General features: G+C 41.4%; 1 protein-coding gene across 3 annotated transcripts in view; it reads left to right on the top strand.

Moving 5' to 3' along the window:
* Nucleotides 1-25,107, top strand: part of MPP6 (membrane palmitoylated protein 6) — a 134,506-nt gene that overhangs the window by 104,834 nt on the left and 4,565 nt on the right. For all 3 annotated transcript variants that reach the window (XM_034760648.1, XM_034760646.1, XM_034760649.1), the window contains exons 6-11: nt 4,809-4,940; nt 12,857-12,956; nt 15,224-15,292; nt 16,313-16,474; nt 19,678-19,880; nt 20,342-20,470. In XM_034760648.1, the coding sequence (XP_034616539.1) occupies nt 4,809-4,940; nt 12,857-12,956; nt 15,224-15,292; nt 16,313-16,474; nt 19,678-19,880; nt 20,342-20,470 (795 nt within the window). The remainder of the gene's footprint in view (nt 1-4,808; nt 4,941-12,856; nt 12,957-15,223; nt 15,293-16,312; nt 16,475-19,677; nt 19,881-20,341; nt 20,471-25,107) is intronic.

Below are 25,107 nucleotides of genomic sequence, written 5' to 3' on the forward strand. Positions count from 1 at the left end.
CTCACTGAATGAGGTGGTTACTCTAGCCTCTCTGTTTCCCTCAGATGACTTTAAGCAATACCAGGAGCTCATGCACAAGGTGACGATAGAGCTACAGATTGAGCTGGAGAAGGTCCAGGAGCCTCAGCACAGTTTGCTGGACATTCTGCAACCTTCTGGTCCCTGCTGAGTGGGCCTCCCCATCAATGAGGCCATCGTGGACCTGGCAAACATGATTTGGCACACGCTGGCTTCTTGTGTGCCCACCCCAAAGAGGGCCAAAAAGCACTGCTTTGTTCCTTCCTGGAGGGGAAGGGGAGAGGTTTTTGTTTTCTCACCCACTGCCTAACTCTTTGGTAGTGCAGGTAGCTACAGAACAGTACAAGCAACAGCACCCAAAGCCCGCGCTCTCTGATAAGGGACACAAGTGACTCAATCTGCTAGGGAGAAAGGTCTTCTCATCCACCTCACTCCAGTTCAGGAGCTCAAATTACCAAGCCTTTTTGTCCAAATACGATGTTAGCAACTGTAATAAGTTTTTGGAATTCAAGGACAAGCTCCCTGAGGATAAGGCCCACTTCCAGGCCTTAGTGGATTAGGGTAGGATGGTGGCCAAAGCTTCCCTCTAAGCTGCTCATTTAGAAAGATGGCTGCAGCCATTGTTATGAGGAGAGATTAATGGGTTGCAATCCTCAGGTTTCCCTAGAGAAGTGCAGAGTACCATCCAAGATCTGCCCTTCGATAGTATCAACCTGTTTCATGATCGTCTCTCCGCTCCTTGAGTCTTTAAGGGTAATGCTTTGCTTGCTGGGCATTTATACTCCCACCCTTCAGAGAAAACACCATAGACAAGGGGAATAGGGCAAGATGATCTCCTCAGCTTTTTAACCACCAACATCCTCAGGAGCCACCACAGAGGAGACAGAGGGTTTATAGACCCAGGAACTCAGCCACTGTAACATCAACTGAAACATCATATTCCAGCCTCCAAATGAACAGTTTCTTTTGATAGGTCTGTTAAGACCTGCATACCCTTATTGATGCTGCTTCATTCCCCTCCCCTGGTATTTGGAGGCTGCCTTACCTAATTTGCCAAAAACTGGGGGGGCCATTACAGACAATTGGGTATTAGAGATTATTCATGGTAGCTATCTGATCATGTTTCTGGTATCTCCTACTCACAAATCCCCTTCCCTGTTCCATTTCAAGGACCACTCTCACAAGCAAATTCTACAACAAGAAGCAAGCCCCCTTCTCCTCTGGGGAGCTGTAGAAAGGGTTCCACCACTACATCAGGGAAGGGATTCTATTCCCCTTACTTCCTGACCTCCAAGAAGAATGGGGGAAGGAGAGCAATTGTCAATCTGAAGCAGCTGAATGGATTAATTTGAAAGCTCAAATTCCTCATGATATCCTTGGGCATCAGTAATTTCCTTGTTAGAGGAGGACACATGGTTTGACATTCTTGACCTGAAAGATGCATATGTTCACAAAGACATCCACCCAACTCACAGGAGGTTCCTCTTCAATCAATCACATTACCAGCTCAGTGTCCTTCACTTTGGCCTAGCTATAACACCCAAGGTCTTTACAAAGGTTTTTTTCAGTAGTGGCAGTTTGGATGAGAAGGGATTTACAGGCTTCCCTTACCTCAACAACTGGCTTCTGAAGAGCAATTCCTATGAGGAAGTCTAGTGAACAGCCAGTGTTGTGCTCAGGCTTCTGGCTTCCCTGGATGTCTGCATCAATCACAAAAAGTCCATGTTGACCCCCACAAGATGCATAAACTTTACAGGGGTCATGTAGGACTCAACCACAGCAAGAGCATATCTACCTCTTGATCAGCTTCAGGCCATGAGTGCACTCATACATCACGTCAGTATCAGACCCAGGATGTCAGTCCAAACTTGCTTTTCCCTCCTTGGCCACATTGTCTCTTGCACACATGTGATGCCATTCACCAGACTTCATCTTTGTTGCCTACAAGCCTGGCTTCTCTCTATGGACACATCAGAATGGCAATATAGATGGTAAAGTGACCATTCCTTCCAAAGTTTTGGACTCTTTCAGATGGTGGATGAAACCGAAAAAGGTTTGGATGGGGATTCCGTTTCTCACACTGACTCCTGATGCAACCATTGTTAACAGTGCCTCCTTCTTGGGTTGGGGTGTTCACGTGGGTGATCATATGGCACAAGGTATCTGGGCTGTATGGGAGTCCAGAATGCATATCAATTTACTAGAACTCTGAGCAATCCGTTGAACCTGCGACACCTCCCTCCCATTCATCCAACCCAAACATGTCTAAATGTTGGACAACATGACAACGGTATTTTATATAAACAAGCAGGGGGGAACAAGTTGTCATTCCCTGTGCATAGAGGCAAGCGTCCTCTGGAACTGGTGCATCAGCCATCGCATAGCCCTACCAGCAGCATATTTACCACGGGTGCAAAACTCCCTAGCAGATTGTCTGAGCAGACATTTTTCTGCAAATCACAAATGGGAGGTTTACAATTTGGTTCTCAGTGTTTTCTCTCAATGGGGAACACCAGACTGGGACTTTTTTGCCGTATGGGGGAACAGGAAACTTCCTCAATACTGCTCCAGAGCAGCCCTGTGCAGGGGCTCAACTGGAGATGCTCTGCTTGTGTCATGGACGGATTGCCTGGAGTATGCCTTCCTTGCCATCCCATTGATACCACAGGTTCTATGGAAGATCCACCAAGACAGAGCTCAGGTCTTCCTGATTGCACCCAGTTGGCAGAGACAGCTCTGGCTTATGGATCTGCCAAAGTCCCTGTTCACCCACCCATGAATATCCCCTCAGAAAATGGGGTATTTGTCCCATAGAAAATGTTGAGTTTTCCATGAAAAATTGAAAACCCAGAACACTTTGGCCAAAACCCAAAATATTTCTACTCTGAAATGCTTCTGCAGTGCATAATGCTCTCATTCTCTTCTGTAGGCTGGGCTCCCTTGACAAACTACATCTCCCATGATGCATATGGGTCTTTACTCTTGGTGAGCAGAGGCATACATAATGGCAGTTGCATGGCTACGGTGCATCCTGAAAACTGTAGTCCAGCTGGGGAGGGGTTTGGTTTTTGGATGTTCAGTTTTTTGACAAAATCAGTTTTCCATAGAAAGTAGACATTTTCCACAAAAACAATTTTAGTCAAAAACTCAATTTTCTCTCTAAGCAGCTTTGATAGAAAACTTTCAACTAGTTTTTATTTTAATATATTTGTTAATTACTTTCTGCCCCCCTCCCCACATTAAAAGAAAGCTAAGGTTGCAATATCAAGCACTAAGAAGTTAAGAAATGCTAGAATTGAGATTGTGTTATAGCACACTCTGGAGAAAAATAGTATGTGATCTTGTAGTTGAAGTGTTGTTAAGGTGGCTATAGACCCAGGCTATCAGTACTCCTCTGCTCCTCTTTATTCACCCTCACACAACTCATTTCATTATCCCACCTCCACTTCTTCCCTTCCCACCAGCTCCTCATTCGCATTCTCTGCATTCAGGTCACATTGCTTCCTCCTCCTTCATGCTGCCTTGGCGGTAGCAATGGAAGCATTGAGAACACAGGAGGGACATTCTTCCTGCTCTCAATTCCAGTGCCTGGCAGCACAGAATTGTTCAGCTGTTGAGAGAAGCAATTGCAGGTAAAGTCTGGCCCAATCCCTCATCCCTGGAATGGCACATGACTAGTCTGGTCGGTCCACAGGAGATGTATAGGGATGAAGAATGCTCTGTGCAGGCAGACTCTTCAGAGAGTGGTGCTGCTGCCAGTCTCTAACAAATTTCTACTGAGCAAACTGCAGTTTTCAGAGGCTTGGCTGAATTTGGGTACAGTCTCTTATTTGAGAGAGAGAGACACTTCCTCAGAAGTTGATTTTCTTGAGGGAATGTGAGGTGCCAAAAAGCTCAGTGTTCTAACTGATTGTTCCTGTTCACTTGTACACTGAAGGAGTAAATACATTGTTCTAAATTGATGGATTTGAAGATTAAAAAAAAGCTCTTTGCAGGTGGTAAATTTATCTTTCTGAATATGGTTATCAAAAACATAAATTCTCCAGGACCAGCCTTGAGTACATGCAAGACAAAAGACTGCTTGAGCTAAGCAGGAGCTATAGGAACGCACTGAGCTTTAGTCAGAGATGCATTCTCCTTTACAGGGGATAAGGCACACAAATCCCCATCTTCTGAAGCACTGGAACTACAGAGAAGGGGGGCAATTTACTGCCAGTTCCCTTTCCAATAGCAACTCTGAGAGGAAGGCCTTTAATACAAGCAAGACAAGTGACTGCTTGAAATCTCGACAATTCGTAGCCTAAGTTCATACTTAGAATTTCACAGATCCCAAGGCCAGTGCTCACATTCTCAGAAATGCATATTTTAGATTAATTTCAGGTTCGTGCATGTCAGAATGCTGAGTTGTGGTTTATACTGAAGTGTAAAAATGAGTGTTTCAGTTCCAGTTAGACAATATATGTATAATTTTTTTTAAAAAGCCAAATTTTGTATTTTCCTGGGTTGAGAAGCTTTTTGAGACTGTTTTAGTATTGCTGCTTACTTTAATGTGCTCTCCACTGGTATAATATCAGTACATATATCAGGCAAAATGTTCTTTAAATCTTCTCCAATAGCTTGTATTTCGCTTGGCCAAGGCAAATTGTTAACCATTAATGAAATTTTGTATGTCCTTAGCAAAGTTACTAAGCATTTTTGGCTTTATTAATGAAGTAATGAGACTTTTTGATATCAGTAGCAATTGTTGATATCCAATCTTTTAAGCTTTAAAAGTTTACAATGTGTTTCAGGTATTTGTGAAGTGTCATTTTGATTATAATCCATACAATGACAACCTGATCCCATGCAAAGAAGCAGGTTTGAAATTTTCTAAAGGAGAAATTCTTCAAATCGTAAACCGTGAAGACTCAAATTGGTGGCAGGTTGGTAAAATGCTGAGACCTTTATTACTTTTATTATTTATAATAGTAATAGATTTGTATTAATCTAATCCTGTTGGTAGGAGTTTTAGGAAGAAGTATTGATCCTGCTTTTCACTCTCCAGCATAACTTCAAATTTTTAAAACAACTTTATATCATTCAGTCTTTCACTTCAGTATTATCTATACCACTCTATCCTTTTTATACTACTACTTATTTGGTCTGAAGCTGCTATATTCCAAAATTCATTGTAGAGAGATAATTTCCAGCAAAGTATTAAGTCTTAGGTTGTCAGTTAATTATGGTGAACCTCCCTCTGACAGTGATTGTGGAAGAGCAGGTTCTTCTTCGAGTGGTTGCAGACATGTGTTGCACTCAGGTGTGTGCACACCCAGCGGACCAAAGCTGGATAATTTTGCCTAGCAGTACCCACAGAATCAGCACTGGCTTCCTTCCCCTCATAGCTCTTCCCATGGCTATAAAAGGGCAGCACCACCCTAACCCCACTCCATTCCTTCTCACGGCTCGCGGCTAGTGTTGGAGCACTTAGTGTGATCTTTCCTCTCACTTGCCTTTACAGCTTTTTGTGTCATCTTTGTATATACACCTCTACCCCGATATAATGCGACCCAATATAACACGAATTCGAATATAACGCGGTAAAGCAGTGCTCCGGGGGGGCAGGGCTGCACACTCCGGCGGATCAAAGCAAGTTCGATATAACGCAGTTTCACCTATAACGCAGTAAGATTTTTTGGCTCCCGAGGACAGCGTTATATCAGGGTAGAGGTGTAGTTACTGTTAGTACACTTAGTTAGTTAATAATAGTTAGTAGCCAGGTAGCTTCTCCTGGTAGGATGCCCTTACCGGAATTAAAACATTGCCCTTTTTGTGGGGCAGCTATTCCCAATAACCATCCCCACCCCAGATGCTTATTGTGCCTTCAGGAAGGGCATACTAAAGAAAGATGCTCTATTTGTAAGTCCTTTAAAAAGAGGACACAGGTAACTAGTGATGTAAGATTAAAACAGCACCTTCTCGAGCAGACAGTGTTACCTGCCTCAATGTTGGGGACCAGCGCCGCCAGCCACCAGTGCTCCAGGCAGCACGGTAAGGGGGCAGGGAGTGGGGGGGTTGGCTAGAGGGCAGGGGAGTTTGGGGTGATGGTCAGGGGTCGGGGGTGTGGATGGGGTTGGGGCGGTCAGAGGGCGGGGAACAGGGGTGTTGAATGGGGGCAGAGGTCCTGGGGGGGCAGTCAGGAATAAAAGGAGGGGTTGGATGGGGTGGCAGGGGGGAGTCAGGGGCAGGGGTTCCGGAGGCAGTCAGGGGATAGGGAGAAGGGGTAGTTGGATGGGGCAGGGGTACCGGGGGGCAGTCAGGAATGAGAGGGGGCTTGGATGGGCCGGCGGGGGGCAGTCAGGGGCAGGGGTTCCCGGGGCAGTCAGGGGACAGAGAGAAGGGGTTGTTGGATGGGGCAGGGGCCCTGGGGGGGCCATCAGGAATGAGAGGAGGGGTTGGATGGGGCGGCGGGGGGCAGTCAGGGATGGGGATTCCAGGGGCGGTCAGGGGATGGGGGTGTGTGTGAATGGGGCAGAGGTCCCGGGGGGGCTGTCGGGGAACTGGGGGGGTTGGATGGTGCAGGAGATATCTCCCTCCTCTTCCCCATCTCACTCTTGAAGGTTGTCAAGACACAGCAGGAGTCATAGTTGGTACCAGGTTTGATATCGTTCCCACAGCAGAGACAAGGGACCCTGACCTAGTTCTTACTGGCCTCAGATGCTGTATCCTTATGCCAAGCAGCCTCCCTGAAATCTCTGAGAAGTCTCTCGCTCAGCAAAGTCCCAGTCGTCAGCTTGCTATAGGAGGCGATCACCTGTACCTCCAGGAGTCTCCCCGCCAGAACCATCAGTCCTGCAGGCACAATAGAAGGCGCACTCCCTGTGCATTAGGACATTCTGAGCCTTTGGGATGGTTGGATGTAATTCCTCAAGGGATTCCACTGGCCCCAACTACATTGTCATCCTCGTGACCAGATGATGCAGTGGTACTCGAGTCCTCATCTCCAGTACCAGAGGATTTCAGATCATATCAAGATCTGCTCAGACACATGGCATCGGCCTTACGTATTCAGGCCAAGTTTGTGCTGGAAAACACCCATAAAATGGAAGATATCTTCCAGCAATTGGCTCCTGGGAGAGTTGCCCTCCCTATAAACAAAGCAACACTAGAGTCTGTTAAATCATTATGCAATACCCTGGCTTTGTTAACACCCACAGCAAAGTGCACTGACAAGAGATACTATGTGGCAATGGAGGGCTTCAAATCCTTTTTCACCCATCCAGTTCCAAATTTCCTGGTTGTGACAGCAGCAAATGAGCGAGTGAGACAAGGAAGATATAAATCTATGCCTAAAGAAAAGGAGTCCAAAATGCTATGTTGATTGGGGAGAAAAATCTACTTGACTTCCTCCTTGCAGATGCGTTTTGCAAACCATCAGGCTCTATTATCAAAATATGATTTTGTGAACTGTGACAGTTTGTCTGTATTTGTGGACAAGTTACCAGTATCCTCTAAGGAGGAGTTCAAGGCTTTTTTTATGGATGGAAGTTTAGTGGCCAAGACATCCTTACAATCAACCCTGGATATAGCAGATGCTTCGTTCAGGCTCATGGCCTCATGAGTACAAAACTCTGGCATAGCACCTGAGATCCAGCAAAGCATAGAGGACTTGTTTGATGGTCATCTCCTGTTCTCAGAGAAAACTGATGAGACATTATACTCTTTGAAAGACTCCTGCGTGCCTTACACTCATTGGGGATTTATACCCAGGCTGCAAAGACACTGCATTTCGGGAAGCAGCAGCAGCAATATCATCCTCAATGATATTTCTATCAGTGTTCCTACCCTGCAAGGAAACAAGATTTCCCCAGAAAGGGGCATAAATCGTGGAGGAAGAAACCTTCTGGGTCTACTTTTAGTCAAATGGCCTATCTTCCTCCTTCTGCTAGACAGTCTGTTTGACTGGTGTTTTGAGAGCAGCACCTCAGTTGTCAATGTCGTTTCTATGCCCCAGTTATTTGGGGACAGGCTGTCTTGCTTCTACAGTGTTTGGGAGACAATAACTATGGTCAGACGGGTCCTAAGCACTGGGTGATCAGGTTATGCCATTCAGTTCCTATCCATTCCCCACTCCCATCCTCTTACCCTGTCCCTTTTCAGGGACCCATTTTATGAGTCACTGCTCTTACAGCAGGTACAAACCCTGTGTACTTTGGGCGCTATAGAGAAGGTTCCTTGTCATCTTTGCGGAAAGGTGTTTTATTCATGATACTTCCTGATCCTCACATCTAAGGAAGAAATGAGACCTGTCCTTGATCTCAACAAACTTATCAGAGATTCCGCATGGTTATCCTGGTTACTGTTCTTCCTGCTCTGAATTACAACTGGTTTGCTGCTCTCGATCTCCAGGATGCTTATTTTCATGTAGCAATCTTCCCAGGCCACAGGAAGTACTTCAGATTCCTCATCACCAGCCATCACTACCAGTACACGGTTCTCCCTTCAGACTGTCATCAGCCCCATATGTCTTTATTAAATGCATGGCGGTGATGGCTGCCTTTCTCAGGAGAAGGGGAATTTATATCTTTCCATACCTGAATTATTGGCTACTGAGAGGTGCATCCAGGGAACAGGCTCTCTGTCACATCAGGCTCACACTAGACTTTTTTTTATCAGTTGGGTCTGATCTGAAACAGGAGCAAATCAGTTTTGAAGCCAACTCAAAAAATGGAGTTCATTAGTGCTCTGATAGACTATGAATTTGAGGGCCTTTCTTCTGTCTGAACTGTTCCAGGCAATTCATCACCTTTGTTGGGATCTTCAGTTGCACCCTTTGACCACAATCCGGGTACGCATGAGGTTACTGGACCCTATGGTGGTATGCACGTATGTAGTGAAACACACGAGGTTGCATTTTCCCCCTCTTCAGTTGTGGCCGGAGTTAGATTTTCACTTGTGTTGCCAGCTGCTAGACACCCTGTCCAGGTGCCATAAAAATTGTGCACTCTTTACAGTGGTGGATGGAATTCAATATTGTGTGTCAGGGAGTCCCCTTTGCCCACCTTCCACCAACCAAGACAGTAGTTATGATGCCTCCCCAATTGGTTTCGGAACACATTTGGGAGAGTTAAATATTCAGGGTTTGTGGTCAGAGGAAGCTTCCTGTCATATAAACCTTCTGGAACTTCAAGCAGTATACAATGCTTATCGGGTGCTTCAGGATCAGATCTGGGGGGCATGAATTTATATTCTCATGGACACTGCCCTTGAAGTGTATTATGTGGACAACCAGAGCGGTGCTTGTTCCAACCAGCTTTGTCAGGAAACAATAAAGGTCTGGAACTTCTGCATCAAGGAAGATATTATACCCACAGAATACTTGCCAGGCCCTCAGAACCAAATGGCGAATCATCTCAGCAGATCTTTTTCGATCAACCATGAGTGGTCCCTAAAGAAGAGTGTGTTGAGGTCCATTTTTCCGCAATAGAGTATCTCTACCATAAACTTTTTTGCAACAAAGGACAACAGAAAATGTCATCAATTCTGCTCTTGAGTCTGGCTTAGCCCAAGGTCTCTTATCAAGGCCTTCCCTCTAAATTGAGGAGGGAACCTGATGTATGCCTTTTCCCCCATTCCTCTGATCCCTCAGGCTATCCTCAAGCTCAAATTGGATCATGTCAAACTTATTATGATTGCACCAGCATGGCTGAGGCAATGTTAATTTTCCAACCTCCTCTCTCTGTCACCTTGACCTCCCAAGCCTCTTCCTCTTTTTTCAGCCCACTGATTCAATATCTTGGCCAGGTTGTTCATCCAGCTTTGAGCAGTCTGCACCTTACTGTGTGGATGTTGCATGGCTAGCTCTCGGAGGCAATTAACCATATTCTGCTTAGTAATAGAAAACTAGCCACAAGGGCCATTACTTGTCTAAGTGGAAACAATTTTTGATTTGGGCAGCGTCCATGCCAGTTAACCCTGCGTCCATGCAAATTCAGCCCACGTTTTAGAGTATTTGGTGCATTTGAAATCTTCAGGCCTCACTCTGAACTCCCTGAAGGTGCACTTGGAGACATTCTCAGCTTTCCATCCTCCCATTCAAGGGAAGTTGGTATTCTCAAACCCTATGATTATGAGGTTTTTGAGAGGGTATTATCCATCTTTTTCCACTAGCAAAAAAAATGGTGCCATTTTGGGACCTTAACGTGGTCCTGCCAGCACTGATTGGTCTACCATTTGAGCTGATACCGGTAGCAACATGTTCATGGGCTCTCCTCTCTCAGAAGACTGCCTTCCTAGTGGCTATAACATCTACAAGAAGAATTAGTGAGTTGCAGGCCTTAATGGCAGATCCTTCATATGCTCAGTTCTTCAAGGACAAGATGGCTTTAAGACCACACCCAATTTTTTTGTCCGAAGTAGTATCTCAGTTTCACCTTAATCAGATTATTTACTTAACTATATTTTTTGCCAAACCACATTCAAGTGTGGAGGAACAGCATCTGCATAGTTTAGATCAATGGCTCTCAAACTTTTTTACTGTTGACCCCTTTCACATAGCAAGCCTTTGAGTGCGACCCCCCCCCCCTTATAAATTAAAAACACCTTTTAATATATTTAACATCATTATAAATGCTGGAGGCAAAGCGGGATTTGGGGTGGAGGTTGACAGCTCACGACCCCCCATGTAATAATCTCGTGACCCCCTGAGAGATCCCGACCCCCAGTTTAAGAACCTCTGGTTTAGATGTAGTGGTTGGCATTTTATTTAGAAAGGACTAAGCTGTTTCATTCATCACCTCAGCACTTTATTTCCTATGCTGAGCAGATGAAGGGACAACCATTCTCTGCTCAGACTATTTCCAAGTGAATAACTGCCTGAATTACTATGGCTTATGAAGTGACTCAGATAACACCTCCACCATCATTTGTGGGCTCATTCAACGAGAGTTCATGTGACATCAGCTGCATTTCTTAGTGGTGTCTCAGTAGTAGATATCTGCAGGGCTGTGATGTGGCTTCTGTACATACTTTTGCTAGACATTGTGCTATCACCACAGCATCAAGATCGGCTGCAAACTTTGGGGAGCAGTTCTGCACTCACTATTTAAATAATTCTGAGCCCGCTGCCCGCTGGAACTGCTTATGAGTCACCTGATTGGAATACATGTTTACCACCACTCAAAGATGGTTACTTACCTGTATTGTAACTGTTCTTCAAGATGTGGGTGCAGACATGTATTCCATGACCTACTCTCTACCCCTCTGCAATTGAGTCTTCAGCCGGGGATTTTGGCACGAAGGAACTGAGGGGGGTTTGGGGCAGGAGTGAGCATGATGAATATTGCAAAGTAATCCCATGCACACACATATGTGGAATACATGTCTGCACCCACATTTCATAGAACAACAGTTATGATGCAGGTATCTTTTCTCTTGTTTGCTCAAAGAGTTGGATTTCCATCTCACTCCTTTTGTGTGTTTGAAATTCCCATCTTCTTCTAACCAGCCAGCTACAGTAACTACAGAAGGGAAAATAAAGAAGAAAAAAATAGTTGCATAATTACTTACTGCCAAATAAATGTGTTTCAGAAGTTAGGCACTCTGAATCTCTTCACAAGAGTATATTGGAGACATTCATGCATGCATGTCACCTGTCTGTCTTTTCAAACTCCTCCAGCTGGCAACTTGCAAGAGTCCAAACAAAATAAACCAAAAGCCCTCTCACACAAACCATCTCTAGTGGGTTTTTGCATTTCATTCTGTCTGTTGACATGAACAACGATGTATTGTGTTGTAAGTAGTAACTTGCAGGTGTACCAAAATAGATGTCATTGAATTCCTACAGCTAGAGACTTTTCAGCATCCATCCAGTATTTCTTGAGTGGGCAAAAAGTGAGATACTAACTTCATTCCACCTGGCTACTAATAAGATGAAAATATGACTCAGCCTGCTGTTTATACCATTCCTTTTTAAGAGAAATGGATGAATGTAGCTGCTATTGAGAGGACCAAAACTATAAAATTTCACATTTTTGTGTCCTGAATTACTGACAGTGGGACTCTCACCATAAAATGATTTCAGTAGAGAATATCTGACTTGTAAGCTTTCATAATTAATCATAATTTTTGGTTTATAAAACCTAGATCTATGAGTTTCTCTCTCAAGAAGTAGTAAAACAGTACAATGACAGTGGAATTTTAAGATATGGTCAGTTATTTGGCAAGGATAATATTCCATGTTCGTGAAATGACCAAAAAAATAGGTGCGTCAGGTGCCTATATTTGGAATCATGCTTAAGTTAGGGCCTCTGGATTCCAACAAGAATGCAGGATAAATGCATAAGTGTGCAGCAGAGCTCCATTGATGTTGTGCCATGCAGAATCCTTTCAAACAAATTATGTTTGGCTTTGTTAAGTGTTTTCTGAGCCATTTTGGTCAATTTGGTAATTGTACATTTTAGCAACTTTTTTTTTTAATGGCTGAAATATAAACCTCTGGAATTAGAGATTTAATAATTGATGTGGTAAACAGTACAATAACTTTATTATCAATAAGTAGTTTTCTGTGTGTCTACTCTAGCCGTGTTCCTTGAATTATGATGCTTAAGTGGACTAGAGAACCAGCAAACCGCACTGTGTTTCTGGGAAGCATGGTGTGCTAAATTTGGATTTTCAGGTGTCCATCACTAATGTATCAGTGCTTAGCCTCCAGAAATCCTAACTGACAGTGTGACATCTTTCAAGAAGCCAGTCTTCAGGAGTGAATGTCTGATTGAAAGTTTGCTGCTTGATTGCATCGTTGGACTAAAATTTAAAGTATTTGTCATGGGGGATTTATAGCTTATTAACTTGATTTCAGGCTAGCCATGTCAAAGAAGGAGGAAGTGCTGGCCTTATACCTAGCCAGTTCCTGGAAGAGAAGCGGAAGGCATTTGTTAGGAGGGACTGGGATAATTCGGGTAAGGTTTAATGCATGTTCAGAGATGGGTTCCTTTATGATTAGCTTGCTTTGCTTTTTACATTTACACAATAAGGCAGACCTTATAAAAGAGGCTCCATGGGTGGTTTCAGTACATAAAATAAACGCTAGTTATTACAAATGTATTTTATTTTTACCTTGACTAAGAGCGAGGATTAGAATGTGCACTCACTGTTTTCAGAGTTCTGAACCCTTTTGCCACCTGCTGGTGAATGGTAAAATTAAGCGGGAAAATCAACCAAAGGGTGACCATTTTCAAGTTGCTTTTAAAATATATATATATATAAAATTAGGGCTGTCAAGCAATTAAAAAATTAATCACGATTAATTGTGCTATTAAAAAAATTAATCGCGATTAATCACACTGTTAAAGAACAATAGAATACCATTTATTTAAATATTTTTGGATGTTTTCTACATTTCAAATATATTCACTTACCACACAGAATACAAAGTGTGTACAGTGCTCACTTTATATTATTACTTTTTATTACAAATATTTGCACAGTAAAAAACAAAAGAAATAGTTTTTTCAATTCACCTAATACAAATAATGTAGTGCAATCTCTTCATCATGAAAGTTGCATTTACAAATGTAGAATTATGTACAAAAAAAAACTGCACTCAAAAATAAAACAATGTAAAATTGTAGAACAATTGCTCAGACAAACAAGCTTGTTTACCTTTGCAGGAGATAGTGCTGCCCATTTCTTCTTTACAGTGTTACCTGCAAGTGATAATAGGTGTTTGCATGGCACAGTTGTAGCCGGCATCGCAAGATATTTACGTGCCAGAAACTCTAAAGATTCATATGTCCCTTCATGCGTCAACCACCCTTCCAGAGGACATGCTGTCCATGACGATGACGGGTTCTGCTCCATAATGATCCAAAGCAGTGCGGAGCGATGCATATTCATTTTCATCATCTGTGTCAGATGCCACCAGCAAAAGGTTGATTTTCTTGGTGGTTCAGATTCTGCATCTTCTGCAGTAGAGTGTTGCTCTTTTAAGGCTTCTGAAAGCATGCTCCACACCTCGTCCCTCTCAGATTTTGGAAGGCACTTCAGATTTTTAAATCTTGGGTCGAGTGCTGTAGCTATCTTTAGAAATCTCACATTGGTACCTTCTTTGCATTTTGTCAGATCTGAAGTGAAAGTGTTATTAAAACGAACAACATGTGCTTGGATCATCATCCAAGACTGCTATAACATGAAATATATGGCAGAATGCGGGTAAAACAGAGTAGAAGACATACAATTCTCCTCCAAGGAGTGCAGTCAAAAATTTAATTAATACATTTTTTTAAATGAGTGTCATCAGCATGGAATCATGTCTTCTGGAATGGTGGCCAAAGCATGAAGGGGCGTACGAATGTTTAGCTTATCTGGCACGTAAATCCTTGCATTGCCGGCTATAAAAGTGCCATATAAATGCCTGTTCTCACTTCCAGGTGACATTGTAAATAAGAAGCAGGCAGCATTATGTCCCATAAATGTAAACAAACTTGTTTGTCTTAGCGATTGGCTGAACAAGAAGTAGGACTGAGTGGACTTGTAGGCTCTAAAGTTTTACATTGTTTTGGTTTTTTGAGTGCAGTTATGTAACAAAAAAAATTGACATTTATAAGTTATTACATTATGGTACTTGTATCAGATGAATTGAAAAACACTATTTCTTTGTTTATCATTTTTATAGTGCAAATATTTGTAATAAAAAAGTATATAAAATGAGCCCTGTACACTTTGTATTCTGTGTTGTAATTGAAATCAATATATTTGACAATGTAGAAAAGCATCCAAAATATTTAATACATTTCAATTGGTATTCTATTGCTTAACAGTACGATTAAAAGTGCTATTAATCACGATTAATTTTTCTGGGTTAATCGCGTGAGTTAACTGCGATTAATCGACAGCCCAAATATAAATATTTACTGGAAACAGTTTTGGTCCTTTCCTATTCGTTTCTAGAAAATTATTTTGTTTTCTGGTATATTTATGCAGAGTATTAGCTTTTATGTGTCTGCTATACCATTTAAAGTATATGCAAAGAGGATTAATAATGATTAGTCTCTCCAATAAAGATCATACTGTGTCTCTGGTTTAAAAAAAAAGTGCAACCATCCTTCAAAATATGGATATATTTTTAGTTAATCCTAAAATCTACATAGAGTAAGCCACCATGAAAAGATATTTATCAAAAAGTGAGTTTGAGAGCTTTCAGTATTCTTGTCTGTTTTACTTTCAGGGCCCTTTTGTGGAACAATAAGTAGCAAAAAAAAGAAAAAGATGATGTATCTCACAACTAGAAATGCAGGTATTTTTTAGTCTTACATTATGAGTAAAATCCAATGGAATAGTGTACAAGTCCAGTATGTTGTAGAGTTTCTGAATCTGCATTTTAAATGTAGGTTATCACACTGGGTAAAGCAGATTAAGCTACCATGACAGTGAATGTCTGTGTTATAGGAGAAAGTTTTAAAATAAATTATAGTAGCTTGATTTGCAAATCGATCAGCTAGATCAGAAATTATAAACAGGGTAGTTTTTATGGTAAAGACATGGTGCCCAAAGAAAAGTTGTTACTCTTGAGCAGATGCATTAGGGGACAGAATAAAGGATCAAAGAACAATTTTCTAAATGCTTAAACACCACTGGCACAGTGGTAAATGTTGGCATGGTGTCATAGGCACTGACTGCATGAGTGCTCCAGAGCTGGAGCAGCCACGGGAAAAAAAATGTTGAGTGCTTAACACCCACCGGCAGCCCCCCATCAATGCCTCCCCCAACCCCTCCTGCCTGCTGGAGACCCTGCTGATCAGTGCCTACACCCCCCCCCCCCCCAGCACCTCCTGCCCACCCTGGATCAGTTGCTCCACGGTGTGCAGGCGCTGGGGGGGGGGAGCAGGGAGGAGCGAGGGTGGAGCGCACTCGAGGGAGGAGGTGGGAAGAGGCAGGGCAGGGGTGGGAAGAGGCAAGGACCCTTGGGGAAGAGATGGAGTGGGAATGGGGCCTGGGACGGAGCCGGGGTTGGGGGGCACCCACGGCACATTAGAAAGTCAGCACCTATGCATGGTGTGAGTATTGCCTAAATTTCCGAAAAACAATCCTATTACAGAATCACTGTTTAGAGTAGATGGTCATTGAAAGAATCTACAGTATTCCCATTTCTGTTTATACATAAGAAAATTGTGATAAAAATATCAGATAAAAATACCTTTTAAGTACTATTTACTGTAATAGGTAATATGTGAATACAAAATAGAATTGCTGAAGTTTTCTACAAATGGTAATGACTTGATCCTCATTTAATATTTTCTTACTTTTTTCTATGTAGAATTTGATCGTCATGAAATCCAGATATATGAGGAGGTAGCCAAAATGCCTCCTTTTCAGAGGAAGACATTGGTCTTAATAGGGGCCCAGGGAGTGGGTCGAAGAAGTTTGAAAAACAGATTTATAGTATTAAATCCCATTAGGTTTGGAACTACAGTGCCATGTAAGTTATCAACACTCCCACTGTCAGATCCTTTTGAAGCCAGTAATTCATGTGGAAAAATTTACTCTAATCTGAAGCTTGTTGTAGTGACTCAATCTGGGAGTAATAATTGTGGGTTGAAAACTTTGACTGGAGAATGAAATATGTTTTCAATCTCCTCAATAAGTAGGAAAACCCTATTTCTGCGTTAATGACATCTAACTACCAGCCAAACTTTTGTCTGCTTATGCTGAAGACAGGAATTCCATTGCATTCATCTGCAAGTATTATTCAAGTACACCTCTACCTTGATATAATGCAACCTGATATAACGCGGTAAAGCAGTGCTCCGAGGGGGCAGGGGCTGCGCACTCCAGTGGATCAAAGCAAGTTCAATATAACGCGGTTTCACCTATAAGACGGTAAGATTTTTTGGCTCCTGAGGACAGTGTTATATCGAGGTAGAGGTGTATATCTATTTTGGGGTTTTCCTATAGTTCAGATTATCATCACTATCTGAATGCTTCTTAAAATTCCTGATAAATTTTAATAATGAACATTTACTAGAATTTTGCTTGGAAACTCATTTTATTGTTTAAATGAACTCTTTATCTTTCTCTGTATGTGAAACTAAAACTTCATATGAAAATTTTAGTTCATGGATTTAACCCATAGTATCCTAGGGATTAATAAACTATGAATTCTATTTTATTGGTTGTTAATGTTATAAACTGAGGGATGAGAGGCCAGTTAATGTAATTTCTTCCTACTTCTTCCAACACCAGCCCTTTTTCCCCTCTCTGCTTTGGTCTTTCTTCCTTTTAGCTGCTGAAAGAGCCGCCCCTTCCTGCACTATAAGAATTTTCTCCTACCTCGCACTTTCTGAAAGAACCCCTTCCTTCCTGTCTGCCAGACCACCCCTCTGGCTGACCTCTGAGCACAGAACAGTTTCCTTGCTCCATACCCATTATGCCCAGCCACTTCTAAGAGCCATCTGTTCTCTTCTGCCTCATAGTGTGTGGCAAAGAATGGGACTGGCAGTAATGGGGATGTGGGCAAGTCTGAAAGACAAGCCAGGAGTGTCTTGTGACTGAGGCGGGGAAACCGGATAGCCCTAGGAGTCCTAATCTCTTTCCTGTATCCGTAATCTGTAATGCTCACCAAACCCCCAAACTGGTCCATGCCACTAGAATCAGTGTGCATATCTGTCCAAAGGAACCTATGCTGGGAATCAGGTTAATAATCCACGTAGGCAAAGGGTAATGCACAACATGACATTAACAATAAATTGTCTAAAAATTAACAAATTATAGGTTTCTGTAAGATGTCATAACTGCAGATAAGTAATAAATGAAATCTCACAATTAGTATATGTGCCAACATTATTATTTGTTAATTTATTGTTTAAATCTATTTAGAGCACTTTTGGCCACTTGAATAGGAATGTCACAGAACTCAGAGAAGAAGTGGTCCATGTGTCAAAGATCTGACAACCTAAATAGACAAGGCAAATTAGCAAGCAATAAACCAGCAACATATAAACAAAACATGTAAAGTTAAATACTATTTAATCAAGCTACCATAATAACTTATTTGGAGATTCATATAAGTACATATACAGTAATATTAGTGTATGTCTGTACACGTGCATGCATAGGTGTGTGAGTATGTGGATATAAATGATGTACACTTAAAACTGCTTTCATATGGAGAACTACACCTAAATAAATAAATACACCTCTACCCCGATATAACGCGACCCAATGTAACATGAATTCGGATATAATGCGGTAAAGCAGTGCTCCGGGGGGGGCGGGGCTGTACACTCCGGTGGATCAAAGCAAGTTCGATATAACGGGGTTTCACCTATAATGCGGCAAGATTTTTTGGCTCCCGAGGACAGCGTTATATTGGGGTAGAGGTGTATATACATATTCCTACTTGGAGATAGGAATGGTCTCAGAAAGGCTTCACAGTTTCTATAACTGAACAGTAAAATGTTTTCAGATTTTTCATTAAATATTTTTTTCTCTTTATCAAGGTTGTGTTGTCCCTCAAATATTGTCAGTATTGATCCCCACTTTTTAGATGTGTATTATCAATATTGATCCCCACTCTTGGGATGTGTATGTGCATACCGTCTGGCATTGAGTTGTAATCCTCTGGATTCTATAGATTTGGATTCTGTGCAAAGTCTACCTTCCCTCCTCTGCAGAGCTCATAATATCTATTTTGGATATGAAGTCTGCCATTGCTCACGATCCAAATGCATTTCAAACTCCTCAGATACCCTATCTAGTCCATCTAGGTTTTTATACCATACTCATCACTGTGGTATCTGATGCATGGTAAGAAGCTGGTGAGACTTGTGGTTTTCTATAATAATGAAGATGACAATGATGAAAACTACTTAACTATAATAAAACACATTTAATATTTTATTATTCATTTGTATAACAATATCACATTCAGGATCAGGGCTCCGTTGTACTATGTGCTGTACAGAACAAAAAGGAGTTGTGGAGGGACCACCAGAGAAGCTATAAAAAGAACATGCATTTATGTAGGGAAATTTTGAGCACAGCTAGATGGTTTTAGTTGTCAATTTTTTAAAAAATGCTATTATAAGAAATAAATAAGACAAATATTAGAAGCTTCTGCAGGCCAACTGCTTAATTACTATCACTTGAAAATTTACCATAGGCTTTACAATAGAAGTGGGTCTTAAAGGAGGAATGGGTTAGTGTTTTTCTACAGCTTTTCCACTTCCACACTGTGTGTCTCAGAGAGAGAGAGAGAGAGAGAGAGAGAGGGAGAAATAAATGAGTGTTGTGGGATCAGCTGGAAAGAGCCTAAGTCTCATTGAAAGTCAGTGGGACTTAGGCACCTAAGTATCTAAGTCATCTTTGAAAATGGTCTTAGGTGTTGTTGAAAATCTTACGCACTAGTGATTGAAGAAGAGGCATAATGAATTTGGGATATGGAATGGTGAAGGTGAGGGAATAAATGAATAAAAGGGTAGATGAAATGAGGGAGGGAAGAGAGTAAGGGCAGAGGGAATGGGTTTGGGAGGAATTATGCTCATAAGTTTTGAACATGAGCTTGGACAGTGGTTTGTTCCACACACAGAAAAGACACATATTATATGTACATGGCAAGCCAATCAATCTTCAGATATCTTGAGGTTTTTTATATCCAGTGATTTGTCAAAAATTTTTATTTAGTTACTTCACGAAAGCCAAGGGATGATGAAAAAGATGGGCAAGCATATAGATTTGTGTCACGAGTTGAAATGGAGGCAGATATTAAAGCTGGCAGATACTTAGAACATGGAGAGTATGAAGGAAACCTTTATGGCACCAAAATAGATTCCATCCTTGAAGTGGTTCAGACTGGAAGGACGTGCATCTTGGATGTGAATCCACAGGTATGTAATGTGTCATGTATCCTAAGATGAATATCAGAGTGTTGAAGAGCTATGTTTTAAGTTTGAAGACTTTTAAGCTAGTCTTGAGTCCTACAATACCATGGAAGACTCACAAGTTAGTTTGGATTTTTGAAATTTCAAGGTGGAAAAGATCAAAAATGTGCAAAGGCAGTTCAGGCCTGTAACAGAGAGTGTTTTGCATTGGTGATCAGTAACCCATTTGACCAATGTAAGAGTGATGTTGAACATTTCAAAGGGGAGTTTCATACCATCCTTTGGCGAGGTAGCACTTTGAGGATGGGATAGGAGTGCAAAAATTGTCTTGTTATTTTGTTAATGGTACCAGATTAAAATTGCAGTACTTCACTGATTAGTGACTTATTCTCATTTTTAACTAATTCAATTTAGTGTTTTGGGGGTTTTTGCTTTTGTTTGTTTTTTGTGTGTTTTCTTGTCTCTAGGCCTTGAAAGTATTGAGGACTTCAGAGTTTATGCCCTATGTAGTGTTTATTGCTGCTCCAGAGTTAGAGACTCTGCGTGCTATGCACAAGGCTGTGGTGGATGCTGGAATTACAACCAAACTTCTAACAGTAAGCAAATTCTTCCATATATAGTTTCCTTTTCACGGGATTTTCTTAAACCTTTTTCCTTTTCAAGAAGTTCTTTGTAACACATGTGAGTGTAATGTCTTGCTGAGGAAGGTTAGGCAAGGTTTATGTTAGATTACATAATACAGAGTAATTTAAACTGATCATATACTACTAACACTAGTTGTTATGTTCTGACATGATTTGCTAGATTTTTAAATAAAAGTAATTAATTTATTAAGGTGGCACCCCCTATAATTTGGGTTACCTAATTCTTTCTGTTATAAAGGAATCTTACAACCTTTCTTTGGGATGTTCTCACACCTCCACTGTTTGCAGCAGACCTTTGATATTTGAGAGGGAGAATCTTTTCAGGCTGCAAAGGTAGCTTTTCTTTGTCCCATGAAGTTCCATTGAGATTTGACTAAAATATAAATGATTTAAAAATCAAAATGCTCCTTCTCTCACTTGTGTTCCTTGGGAAGATTTTGACAATCTGTCAATCACTGAACAGGCTTGTGCTGCTGCTACCACAGCAGCAGCACATACTGCGCTGCGAACATCTGGGAGCTACTGGGGGCAGGGGAGAGGGGAAATGATGGAAAGCCAAGCTGGGTTCCTCTGACCCTGTAAATTACCTGGCTGCAACACATGGAGCCAAGTGGTCCCATAGACTAGGAGCTCCCCAAACTCCCTGGGGAGAGGAGGGGTAAGGGGAGAGAATATGAGCTGTGCTTCCTCAAGCCATCCCATAGACCAAGCACATGATACCAATCCACTCTCTGGGTCAACACATTGGGCAGGAACTCCCCCAACTCCAGCAGCATGAGGGAGAGAGCTGGGCTGGGGTCCTCCTTGGATCCACCATCTGAACCCAGTAACCCATTTCTTACCCTGTCCTGTATGAGAAAACAGCCTTCTCCTGCTGCCAGTTGATGTTCTTAGTCCTGTAAGTAGCTCTAGTAGAAGCAATCTCTGTTGTAATACCAAAGGTTGAAATCCTACTGATGATTCATGATTGTGGTAGGATATTGTTACATTTGCACATAAAATAATTAGTTTTTACCTTTTTCTTTTTAAAATTGAAAAACAGGTTGCATGTAAATCTGGCATTTCCTGACTTTCAAGTGTTTGACTTTGCAACCTAAAGAATGTTCTTTTAATGTGTTTTTGTTGTGCTTTTTATATATGTATGTATACCGTGTGTGTGTGTGTATTTTACACACAGACAGAAAGTGTGTATTCGTTCAATATTATCTGTTTATGCAGCCACTTCTGAGTAAATGGGTGCATTTGGATGGTTGAATCTGCTTTGCATGCTAGTGGATTATTTTAAATCACTTCTAATATAACAAGCAATTGCAAATTTCCCTACTGCTTTTGGCTGTTTTGGTGCTAAATTAGCATTCCTCCTTTAGAAAAGAGGAACGCAAGACTGGCCATATTGGATCAGACCAATGGTCCATCTAGCTCAGTATCCTGTCTTCCAACAGCAGCCAATGCAGGTGCTTCAGAGGGAATGAACAGATTTCCTCAGGGCAATTAGTGAGTGATCCATCCTGTCTGGCAGTCAGAGGCTAGGGACACCCAGAGCATGGGGTTGCATCTTGGGCCATATTGGCTAATAGCCATTGATGGAGCTATCCTCTATGAACTTAACTAATTATTTTTTTGAATCCAGTTATAGTTTTGACCTTCACAACATCCACGGGCAATGAGTTTCACAAGTTTGACTTCGTGTTGTATGAAGAAGTAGTTTCTTTTGTTTGTTTTAAACCTCCTGCCTATTAATTTCTCTGGCTGACCCCTAATTCTTGTGTTATGTGAAGGGGGAAATAAACTTCCTTATTCACTTTCTCCACATTATTCACATTTTTATAGATCTGTCATATCCCCCCTTAGTTGTCCCTTTTCTAAACTGAAACTTCTCAATCTTTTTAATCTCTTCTCATATGAAAGCTGTTCCATATGCTTAATCATTTTTGTTGCCCTTCTGTGTACCTTTTCCAATTCTAATATAACTTTTTGAGATGGGACAACCAGAATTGCATGCAATATTCAAGATGTGGGCATAGCATGGATATACACCTCTACCCCGATATACCGTGGCCCGATATAACATGAATTCGGATATAACACAGTAAAGCAGTGCTCCGGGGGGGGCGGGGCTGCGCACTCCGGCGGATCAAAGCAAGTTCGATATAACGCGGTTTCATCTATAACGCAATAAGATTTTTTGACTCCCGAGGACAGCGTTATATCGGGGTAGAGGTGTATATAGTGGCATTATGATATCTACTGTCTTATTATCTATCCCTTTCCTAATGGTTACTAACATTCTGTTAGCTTTTTTGACGGCCACTGCACATTCAGCAGATGTTTTCAGAGAACTATCCACAGTGACTCCAAAATCTTTTTCTTCAGTGGTAATTTAGATTCCATCATTTTGTATGTATAGTTGGAATTATGTTTTCTAATATGCATTACTTTGCATTGATCAGCTTTAGAATTTCATCTACCATTTTGTTGCCCAGTCACCCAGTCTTGATATCCTTTTGTAACTCTTTGCAGTCTGCTTTGGACTTAACTATCCTGAGTAATTTTTTATCATCTGCAATCTTTGCCACCTCTGTTTAACCCTTTTTCTAGATCATTTATGAATATTTTGAACAGCACTGGTCCCAGTACAGATCTCTTGGGGACACCTCTGTTTACCTCTCTCTATTCTGAAAATTGACCATTTATCCTACCCTTTGCTTCCTGTCTTTTAAACAGTTACTAATCTATAAGAGGGCTGTTCCTCTAACCCCATGATTCCTTACTTTGCTTAAGAGACTTTGGTGAGGGACCTTGTCAAAGGCTTTCTGAAAATCCAACTATACTATGTCCTCATTACTTTTGTCCATATTTGTCGACCTCCCTCAAAGAATTCTAATAGTTAGTAGTTCTGCAATTACATATTTGAGTTCCTTCAGAACTCTTCAGTGAATACCATCTGGTGACTTGTTACTCTTTAATTTACCAATTTGTTCCAAAATCACCTCTAATGACACCTCCGTGTGGGACATTTTCTCAGATTTGTCACCTAGAAAAAGAATGGCTCAGGTGTGGGACTCTCCTTCACAGCCTCTGCAGTGAAGACTGATGCAAATAATTCATTTAGCTTCTCCACAATTGCCTTATCTCCCTTGCTGTTAGTTTTTGAGTCTTTTACTAGTTGCTCTTCAAATTCTGCCTAGTTATATTTTTACACTTGACTTGCCAGAGTTTAAGTTCCTTTCTATTTTCATCACTAGGATTTGACTTCCAATTTTGAAAGGATGCCTTTTTGCCTCTAACCGCTTCTTTTACTTTGTTTTTTAGCCATGGTGGCTCTTTTTTGGTCCTCTTACTATGTTTTTTAATTTGGGGTATACATTGAAATTTACCCTTTACTGTGATGTTTTTAAAAAGTTTACATGCAGCTTGCAGACATTTCACCTTTTTACTGTACCTTTTAATTTCCATTTATTTAGCTTCCTCATTTTTGTGTAGTTCCCCTTTCAGAAGCTAAATGCTACTGTGGGAGGCTTCTTTGGTATTCTACTCTCTTTCCCCCGCGGATGTTAAATTTAGTTCTGTTATGGTCGCTATTACCAAGTGGTTCAGTATATTCACCTCTTGGACCAGATCCTTTGCTCCACTTAGGGCTAAATCAAGAATTGCCTCTCCCCTTGTGGGTTCCAGGACTAGCTGCTCCAAGAAGCAGTCATTTATCTCTTCATCCTGTCCTGAGGTGACATGTAGCCAGTCAATACGGGGATAGTCCCTCGTTATTACTGAGTTTTCTATGGGCCTTTAAATACTTATTTTTACGGAAGAAAACATTGGAGCAAACCAATCAGTAACTGCAGGTTTTGTTTAATTGGCTGTATTCAAAAGTGACTTCTCATTTGACTCTCACATCTTGATAGTGCTGTATGTGGGAAATCCAGTATTGATAGAGTGCAAAACAAAGGTGGAATTTCTTCTCTGGGATGCTGAACGACAGTTTTATAATGACGTTTAATAACCTTATACTTCAGATATAGACTGTCCTCATCAGCAGTCTTGGAACAGTCGTCACACACCTCAACATCTCAGAGATAAAATGATGCAGTGCAGGCCCACAAGTGGGAGGATGTGAACAGATGAAAAGATTGGGTGAAATGCAGTCCAAAATAACAAGGAATGCCAGCACTTATTCTTTGATACTGGAAGGTGCAATTCTAAAACTCATGCCTCAAGATTCTTGTTTTGGTGGCAGTATCGGTTTGAAAATTAAGTGTATTTAGGGCCAAATAAAACTGCCTGCTCAAATTGTTCCTGAAAATATTACCTCCACATTCATAGCACCCAACAGTTCCACATACAAAATAAATAGCTGCAGTAAAAGGCCTCTTTGGGCAGATAGGCACCAGCTGATCAGAGCATTTAAGTATATACGTAAGTTTGAGCACATGCTTATGTGCTTTGCTGAATTGGGGCTGGTATACACCTTTCAAATTTAGCAGATTTTGAAAGTTTTGCTCTTACTGTTATCCAAATTACATTAAGCCTACCTTCTTCCATCTCCATCAAATATTTTAAACTTTACTTCCAAGTATTTGTAGTAAATGAAA

This window comes from Trachemys scripta, chromosome 2 (genome assembly GCF_013100865.1).
Source record: "Trachemys scripta elegans isolate TJP31775 chromosome 2, CAS_Tse_1.0, whole genome shotgun sequence".
In the NCBI taxonomy this organism is placed as follows: domain Eukaryota; kingdom Metazoa; phylum Chordata; order Testudines; family Emydidae; genus Trachemys; species Trachemys scripta.